At 40.4% G+C, this 9,975-nt stretch overlaps 1 protein-coding gene and 1 long non-coding RNA gene across 6 annotated transcripts in view; one reads left to right on the forward strand and one right to left on the reverse strand.

Annotated features, from left to right (window-relative positions):
- pkma (pyruvate kinase M1/2a) overlaps positions 1-9,955 on the reverse strand; it is a 21,898-nt gene extending 11,943 nt beyond the window's left edge. For 2 of the 5 annotated variants that reach the window (XM_016518216.1, XM_016518210.1), the window contains exons 1-3: positions 4,815-5,086; positions 532-710; positions 50-141 (exon numbers count right to left, since the gene is read on the reverse strand). In XM_016518216.1, coding sequence (XP_016373702.1) covers positions 50-141; positions 532-710; positions 4,815-5,071 — 528 coding nt within the window. In that variant the 5' untranslated portion in view covers positions 5,072-5,086. Of the gene's footprint in view, positions 1-49; positions 142-531; positions 711-4,814; positions 5,087-7,416; positions 7,442-7,563; positions 7,724-9,820 lie in introns of those variants that run through there. The other 3 variants (XM_016518225.1, XM_016518231.1, XM_016518238.1) reach the window with 3 other exon arrangements.
- On the forward strand, positions 5,181-9,879 carry LOC107712888 (uncharacterized). Its single transcript, XR_001636839.1, has 3 exons — positions 5,181-5,282; positions 8,780-8,854; positions 9,801-9,879. It is a non-coding gene; the product is annotated as an uncharacterized LOC107712888 (long non-coding RNA).
- Positions 9,956-9,975: the final 20 nt, after the last annotated feature.

Here is a 9,975-nt window from a genome sequence, read left to right on the forward strand (position 1 = left end):
AGAGAGGACAAAGACAAGCACGAAAGAGTGTAAATCATAAAGTATGCACCTCGTGTGAGCCGTGAGAGAAGTTGAGGCGAGCGATGTTCATGCCAGACTTGATCATCTCCTTCAGCATTTCCACAGAGCGAGAGGCCGGTCCTGTAGTCACATGACACAATGCACCATCACTTACTGCTACTTCTGAATTAAGACTATTTAACTTACTATGCGTTTTCTCAACATCCTGCGTCTGTTGCTACATGAAAACAATTCAATAAAGATACAGAACAATGGCAGACAGGGAGAGTTTGGGAAACCCGTCTCGGCTAAAACAAAAAGCACTTATCAGACAGGACCTGGAGTAATTCAACACCTAAATGACATGTAATCCACCAGAGAATTTACTGAACTTTGATCACAGAAGCTAATGTGTTATATTTCTGCTGTATTATAAAGCTGTTTGAAAGTGTGGCAGTAATAGCTTGTAGAACATTCATTTTAAAATCAATCCAGCTGTGTGTGTGTATACATGTCGGAGCATCCACTGACCGATGGTGCAGATGATTCCAGTGTTGCGAGCGATGGTGGGCTCAGAGTCTATGTCCAGCAGACACATGTGCTCCAGGAAGGTGTCGGCCATGGCAGCGTTGAGCTGCTGCGTCTGGATGAAGGCAGAGCCCATATCCTGAGGTTTAGTGTGGGGCATCGTGGAAGAGACGGGTAATATCCTACAGAGACAGAGAAATTACATCTGCATAATCAGTTGACTAATCAGACGTCTAGCGTTTCTAGATGTTTGTGTTTCTTATAATGGACAGAGACAACAAATGACTGAAAACCAGAGTACATATTTAAAGGGTTAGTTCACCCAAAAATGAAAATTTGCCTGCGGTTTACTCACCCTCAAAGCATCCTAGGTGTATGTGACTTTCTTCTTTCAGACGAATCCAATCGGAGTTATATTAAAAAAGGTCCTGGCCCCTCCAAACCTTTCAATGGGGGTAAGCGGGTGTTTGTCGTCAACAGTTCAGAAGACGTGAAAAAGTCTGCGCACTATTCGAAAGGCTTGGAGGGGCCAGGACAATTTTTAATATAACTCCGATTGGATTCGTTTGAAAGAAGAAAGTCATATACACCTAGGATGCTTCGAGGCGAGGGTGAGTAAAACACAGGCTAATTTTCATTTTTTGGTGAACTAACCCTTTAAGGTAAACACAGCAGGCTGTAGTGATTAACCCTGATTTAAACAACAGCATAAACAGTGACAGGATCTCTGTAGGGAGCCTGAAGTCATAAAAGTCAAACGCATTTTGCTGAGAATTTAGAGTCCCATAAATTAAGCTAAAGAGCTATCCTCACGCCAGCTCCTCTGAACATGTCAGTTTGTTTGTGTGTGTGTAGTTAGTAACGGTGTGGTGAAAAGGAATGTTTCCTTTCCATGGTATGCTATGCAACAGACTCCAGCACTCAGAAATACCGTATGAAAACATTAACAAGCGAATATAAAACATTCTCATAGGTCTCTCTCAATATCACCACAATCCCATGATCAAAGCAGACAGGAAGGGTAGAGCATGACCTTCACATTAGCAACATACGGGTGCTGCAGTGGTTTTGGCTTTGGTTTACGCCTGGTAATCAGAGGGTTTCAGGTTTGTTGACGTGAAAGTTGTTTTCTGAACTCACACGTGCACCAGTGTACTGCATCAGAGTCTGAAATCAAATTACGTTTCATGCAGACTCTATGGTCCACTATTGGCTACAAAATCATCTAACAGAACTGAGTGTTCTTACCCAGCTAGTGGTAAATAGCTGTTGCTAATACTCATGGTAGTATTTGCAAAAAATACAATGTGAAAAGAGACAAAAAAATTGAGTCAATCAAGCCCTCTTTGAACCTACAGTAGATGAGACAACCTGAACTTTCATTACAGGAAAACATCTCTATAGCTGCAAGACATGTTAAGGCAATGCTGAGTGAAGATCAAACACACAGAACAGTAAATCAATAAATCTTATACAAACAGACTTGCATCTTAGGAATGTGACCGTACACCGACATGTCTTTATAGTCAGTGAAGTCATACAGCACTAATCAAAACACACACACACACACAGGTCTTTGTGTGCATGAGCTGACCTGGATTTTGTGCCTTAAGGTGGACGCTACTAAAGCTCAATATAAAACAGAGATAATCCACCTGACACAGCCTGACGCACAGGAAAGTCAATGTGATATCCAGCCAATTACAACACTGTTGGCACATGCGAATAAAAATCATGTCAGACTGAACTGTGAATTATAGCTTCAACATCAAATCAGATGCATTCAACAATTTGTGCAAACAGTCAGCTATCTGCATTACATTTTCTTACAGGAAAGTGAAACCAGTCACATGACCACAGTATGGCCGCAGGATGGGTTTGGCAAGGATTTCACTGCGGTCGCTAACCTAATAAAACCACATTGCACTGATGCCAAGGTGGGCTGTCGTACGTGAGGAGATTCACATCACAGCAAACACTCTCACACTCTTCCTCACGTAGTCATGTGATGACTAAGAAAGGCAGGTTGGAAAATCCAGGCCCTCGTGCAGTGAGCCACACACACTCATAGTGAAAGGAGGGGCAATTCCACTTCCTGATACTACGGGAAATAATGCAAGCTGTGGTTTGAGTAACTAACGAGATGGTAATGCTACTTAGCTTACATCAAAGCAGCATGGCAAACACGCCTGTTGTCAGTCCTGGTATTGATTGCTTTAAGCCATGTGCCTCAGAACAGACAGCATCTGATGCTAACAAGGACACTGAAGGTCAATGTTAGCCAGGAATGTCACAAGAAGGTCTTGTTATTATAGGCCTGTTTTATAACCACATACCCTGCTTTATCTCCAAAAATCACAGCTATGAAAACAAAACCTTGACCTCAGAGCCCAATGAACACGAAGAACTTCAAAACAAACTGTACAATTACAAAAGAATTATGAGGCTTAAAGAGGGATGCTATAATAAAATGATAAATAAAAATACAAGAGTCACATTGAAAAGGGTCCCAAACATGCAGAGATCTATGTGGATCAGAACGCTCTTGAAACCATACAGCAATGCCCTGGAAACCGCCCACAACACCCTAACAACTTCACGGGTCAAGTCAATCTGCTTAAGTCATGACATAAGGAAAACTGTTTCCAGGTCCAAGTCTCTACTCGTTTCAATTGAAAATACCATCTCAATTAATTTCACACATTTAAGCTTTAAAAACTCACAGGTTACAATTCAGCCTCTGGGCCCCAATATTTTAACAACTCATAAAAGATGAATCAGTATTACATCACACCGTTTGCTTTTGGCATCTGATAGAGCATTTGGACCCAGAAATTAAAGACCCAGTCACATGTGCAATAATATAGTTTTAATTTTGTGAAGATATAAACAATCAAGCAATAGATATTTGCAATATAGTATATATTGCTTTACATGAGTGCACTGTATATATATGGATAAAGTTTGCTATAGTTAAGTAGCTGACTTAAGGGAGTTTATGCACGACAATATAATTTACATTCCGTGACGATTTTTTTTTTTTTTTGCATCACTAAATTAGTTACTTTCAGAAAATGTAAAAATCCTGTTCTTCAATTTTTTCTCCAGTTAAAGCCACAGTCACACGTGAAAATTTTTAAGGACACTAATATCGTAATATGACGTCACACTCTCTGGCGTCCTTTTAAAAATATGCTACAAATACTACATCCAAAACGTAAAAAAACTTACTGGAATGCTGCAGTCCTAAAGATTTAAAAAGTTTGTGTTCAATTCAGCTAAGAAATCACGCCGATCTTCACACGATACTAGGGATGTAACGATTCACTCAACTCACGATTCGAATCACGATTTTGATTTCACGATTATTTATTTATTTTTTTTACAAAATGAGATTTAAGACAAATGATAAATTAAATGTGTCCTTTTATTATTGCTTGGACAAAATGCTGCACATTTCTTTGTGAAATTGAAATATAACACTATAATAATAATATACTAATATAGCACTTGCATATTATTGCTTTTTTGTTGGTTTTGATTGCTTCTATTGTCCTCATTTGTTAGTCGCCTTGGATAAAAGCGTTTGCTAAATGACAAAATGTAAATAACAAAACTACCTTGAAAACAAAACTACATTGAAATTTTAAAACAAGCCCCGGTACCGTAACGTTTTCATTTTTTTAGTACCGACTTGGTACCGAAATACCGGGTCTTTTGACAACACTAATGCAGAGGCAAGATGAAAAGAAAAAATACCATCTAAACTTTTCTAAAGACAGTAGATTCCCCTCAGACATACATTCATATAAACTCCTACCCCTAATTGAATCGCGATTTGTTTAGCATCTCAACCGATTTGAATCGTCACATATTTGTATCGATTTTCAACCGGCTCGCGGTTAATCGTTACATCCCTACACGATACAAATTCAAAACGTTCACCAGACTTCGGAACACACTTAAATTCGGACAAGCTTGTGAATAAATGGAAAATGGAAGTCAACAGAAAAAAAATAATAATAATTTGCAGTGACCGACCCTTAAGTCCTAAATCCTCAGCTGTGTCGGGTCATATCTGTGGTCTAGTGTTCCTTTGACCTCTGAGCTGATGCTGTCTTACTTTAGAGCATGTCTATTAATCTGCTGCAATCCTGCATCTAAACACACACAGTCAATCACAATGATCTGAAATAGCTTCGACACAAATAACACAGACCTACAACAACTGGTTTAGTAAGTATAAGTGTCCTTTGGGCCTAACAAAGCAGCAGCCCTAAACCCACCTGTAGGCCCTTCGGCTCTGGGAAATAAGGCACCGTGTGTCAGTCAGAGCCCTGCAGAGGAGCGCCAGCGTGTGTGACCTTCTCTCCCCAATCACAGCGCCGCAGACACCGACGCTGGCCAGAATGAAGCAGCATGCATCGTGCTGCCGAAGAGTTGGAGCACTAAATCCTCTTTCCTTCAGAGAGGATAAAACACGCAAGCCACACACACACTTACTGTCCTGCACGAGCAGGACTCGAAGACTCCAGGCCCACATTAGTCCCCAAACACGCTGGTTTAGTTGTGGACTGGCCACTGCAGGCAGTAAACAGTACTGTTTACTGTAGATCACATTACAATGCTGGGTTAAAATAGGAACGGGATGCCATAAGGAGCACTGGACTAGCTGGGATTGTACCAGTATGAAATGCATCAGGCTCGCAGTGGCATGGCAGGACTCATATCTACTGCAGCAAAAAGCTACTGAGGTGAGTCTGTTCTCTTTACTCTATGATTCAGAACAATGACTAATATTTGTGCACTGGTGCGGTCTATGAAAGGCCGGTTTGTGTCACTGCAGAGCTGTGAGTGTCTGTTTCACTGGTCTCTTCTGCTGGTTTAGTAGAAGCTTTTGACATTATGGTGTAACTGAACAGGATGTTACAGCAGCAAAAAGCTACTGAGGTGAGTCTGTTCTCTTTACTCTACGATTCTTCAGAATGACTAATATCTGTGCACTGGGACGACCCTGGTGAGGTCTATGAAAGGCCGGTTTGTGTCACTGCAGAGCTCTGTTTCACTGGTCTCTTCTGCTGGTTTAGTAGAAGCTTTTGACATTATGGTGTAACTGAACAGGATGTTACAGAAAATATTCCCATATTGCATCGACACACACTCACTGCAGAACTGAAAACTGCCTCCCTGGAAGAGTGTGACAGTTTGATGTTAAAGATGTTGAAATGTCTACAAAGTGCCAACACAGTGTTTGTAATAAACCTAATTTGTTGTCTGTTAATGCACACATGAATTCAAGCTATGCATATACAGCAGGGCTGAGCACAAATCAGAATTTATACATGTGCTCCATTTCAATTCCCAGGATATTTGAAATTTGAACGACAGGAAGAACAATAATTTACTAAATAGCATTTAATGAAGAACTCTTTCACCCTGGATCATAAAATTAATTAATTTATTTTTAATGAAATATATAAACGCCCATTTCTGTAGGTGGCATTTTAAACATGATTATTCTATCATTTCTGGAAAAACAGCCAATATGTTGCATGATATAATTTAGACAAAATTCAATTTATTATGATGCTGGCTTGGCAAACTGCTTTATTTAGTTCCATTTTAACTCTAGTTCCAAAAATTCACACTCAAATTTCAATCTAGCTTACTGCCCCAACTGAAATTCAGGAATTGAACGGTGGCAAATTTACTTTTTAAGTGCTTCTGAACTGGCAATGAGGTGTCCTTACATAGACATTTTAATGCTGCTCAGAGTTGACAAATGCATTTATACAGCACTTTTCAACGGTATACTATGTATGGAAGCTTGTTCCACTGCGGGGACAGAAAAAGTAATAGCAACTTTCTCTTACTTAGGCCTTTTTTTCCATACGGTTCCGAGTTCATATCTCACAATTCTGTCTTTTTTTCTTGCAAATCTCAGAATTTCAAGATATAAAGACACAATTGTGACAAAGGTCAGAATTGTGAGATTGCAATAGCTTTTTTTTAAATTTTGTGGCAGAAACAAAACTGAAGCTGCATTATGTCTGGATGTTGAGCAGGCACAGAGCAAACTTAACTCGGCTGTGTAAAGATGCCTTTGGAAACGTAAAAAGTTCTCCATTTATTTCTGAATGACGCACAGCGGACATCAACCTAGAACAGACTGAGAACCAGACTTAAAATCTGACAACGCAGAAAGTGTCAAGGTATGTGATTGCAAGACAAACACACAAAACAGTCCAATTCCTCCCTCGCAGAAACATGATGCAGCATCATAATTAGCACCTGTGCATAATTAGTGAGCGCCCACGCAAGGAGAGCCAGACTGTGCTTCAGATGCCCGCAGGAGAGCGATTCTGAGCCAGTACCATCCATTCATTCATTCATTCCTGAAACTAATAAAGAGTAATATCTTAATGCAATGCACTCCTTGATAATAAAAATAGCAAGGCGTGCGTCAACGTTAAACTGAGCGTTTAGAGCCTCTCCGAAGATCAAACATCCTCATCTTCCTCATAATCATCACCTGCATTCACACAGGTGTTTGCTGGGGAGCATGTGGCGGATGCGCGGCGGGTCACGTCCCGCCTCTGCGTCACATTCTCCGCCTGCGCGAGGGCGCGCACGTAAACCTCTAATTCGAATGAATTCAAAATTAATGACGGTTATTGATAAACTGTCACACATTGAAAATACAGACGACGATGAATGTTAAAAGACGGCTAGTCAGCATAAAACAGCGGAAAACGCAGCGAAATCTACGATTAAAGACGGTAAGTGTGGTGGAAACGAAGTGAAAACGAACTTTTGCGAAATTAAATACAAAAAATAGCACAAAAATTCTCAGCAGGATGAGGAAATACTGACTGAAAATAACCAAACCTGCGCTATTTTATGAGAGCAGCTGCTCTGGCTGACGAAAAACGTAGCTAAATCTGTACACAATAACGTTGCTAATGAAAAATATTACTATATGACTATTATGATGATGATTTTTGTAAGTGCTGCTCAGAGGATAACGTTACTCACCTGCGTTTGCTGATAGTCGGCCGAGACTGATGCGCTCCGGATCGCGAGCTCAAGGTGATCTGCCAAACCAACCGGGAACTACTTCCGTCAAAGGCACACGCGGATTGATACTAATGACGTCAAACTATAAAAATGTCACTATAACTGCTTTTTCAGCAATATATGATAATATCTTTCCCGGGAATGATCTCTAAACGTTTATTGGTGTTTCGTCAATCAAAGAAAAGCACACAAAGCACCAAAGTCTTGATATATAAAGCCAAGCTTCCTGATGGGGGATTATGAAACGCCAAACGAGGGAAGTGGAATGATCCAATCAGAACGCGAGATACGGCACGGTGCCTGAGCACGAGGAGATCACGTGACAGGAGGATGCTGCGCTGCTGCTAAACTAGAAACGAGTGACAAAGTGCTTGTTGATAATCTAAAATACATGTTTAAATAACGCAGTGGACGTATTGCCCATATAAATCTATTCGCCTACAGCGTACACACAGCGAAATTGATGTACTTCCGCGTTAATCCAGACCCGCGCAGACGCACGCAGCATCAGCGTTCATCTTTTTTAACCCTTCAAAGAGCAAACACTGAAGGGGTTTTACCCTTATATGTCGCTTATATAGATCACACTAGTGATGTAAGGACACTACACAAAGTATCATCACGAAATTAACATGCTTATATCACAAATGCCACTTACTCAACCATTATCAACGAGTACCATGGTGGTAGTACTATGCGTTTTTGTGCATATACCATGTTTATCATGCCATGGTAAAACCTTGTTGTTTGGGGACAAGTAAGTTATGTGGCGATACTATGTTGTTGGACACGTGCCACTGTAATTCAGTGTTTTTTGGACGTGCACCATTGTGTTTTGTGCTTGCACCATGGTAGCACTATGCTTTTGACTGATGCATTATGGGAAAAAAACGACTTATAAATAAGGTAGTCATTCAAAGCTGCCTGGTAATATGAATCAATCGGTTATTATCATTTGATGCCATCATTGCAATGGCTAATGGCATGCAATTGTGTAATTTACGACAGGAATGTAAATATGAAGTGATTAATTACATGAATAATTGTATATTTGTGTCACTTGGAGACATTCATAGAGCAGCTGTTGCATTCGTTAATTAATAGCACCCTCTAGTGTGCATATGCTGTCACCAATGGCAGTGAAAACATTTTTTCTGTCTCTACTGTATTTTAGATCAGATATGCACGGAGTCTGGGCAGGTAAAGCCAATGCAAGATTATGGCATCCATATGAAAGATCAGCACCAAGGTTAGTTTAATGACACAACTAAAGATTCAAATGCAACAGTTTCATGGCACAGACTTCAAATCTGCACTATTTATTTCTGTACTTTTAACCAGGAATGATATGGCGTATAATGAGTGAAAGTATAGGATTATTACACATAGAAATATCTGAATGTTATATGAAACCATATGCATCGGCTTTTCATCTTGTGATTGATTCCCAGAACTGGAATTAACCTCTGCATTTAATGGCAAGCTAATTAAACTCTGCAAACTAATTAAACATCCACTTGTAATTGGGGGTTCATGGTGCATCTGCTATATGCTTCACTGCCATTGAACGTGCATAACACATATTTTGCAGTTTACACACTAAATTATTTCTGTGGTGATTGACAGCAGGCACAGATGCCTAGATTTGTATTGAGCTTAAAATATAAGCTTCAATATAATTTTTCAACAAATTTTTCAATATAAAATTTGTTGAAATTGTTAAAAAGAAAATTGTGTGCATATACATTAAGCATGCAAAATAACGAGGTCACCAGGTGACAACAATGTAGCATGCATGCTGTTTAAACTGTCCAGTCACAGTATTTCTCCACCTGGTGGTCACAGGCGGAGGTGTTTCATCTCAAAAGACGTTTCATCTGTGTGTGATTTTTGTCAATTTTCAGGCCTCTGCAGATAAAATGCACCACTTTTGAAAACAATCCCCGTGCAACACTGCAAAACTGCACTTTAACTTCCGCAACACTGATGCTCAGCCTAAAATAAAAGGTTTATAGGAAACTTTGGCCATATTTGAGGACTAGCAGGATTGAACCTGACAGAATTAAATGCATCGTTTTAATATATGCAGCATTTCATGTTCTGGACTAGTATTGGTTATTGTTTGAAGATGAGTCTGTTTTGAGGCCAGTTTGATGCTTTCGTACTACATTGACCATCTGCACGTCTGTGTCCAGGTGAAGGTGTGTGAACTCACCTGCTCTCCACGACGGCCCCGCCGCTGCTGCTGCTCCCGCTGCCCATGCTGACCGCTGCTCACTGACCGCTGCTCACCTGCTGCGTGTCCTTGTGCCTCTCGCCCAAACCCATCGGCCAATCCGTGCAAACCTCGACCTGTAAGCCGCCAGTGCT

This window comes from Sinocyclocheilus rhinocerous, unplaced genomic scaffold (assembly GCF_001515625.1).
Source record: "Sinocyclocheilus rhinocerous isolate Xijiao unplaced genomic scaffold, SAMN03320098_v1.1 scaffold1093, whole genome shotgun sequence".
NCBI classification, from domain to species: Eukaryota; Metazoa; Chordata; class Actinopteri; order Cypriniformes; family Cyprinidae; genus Sinocyclocheilus; species Sinocyclocheilus rhinocerous.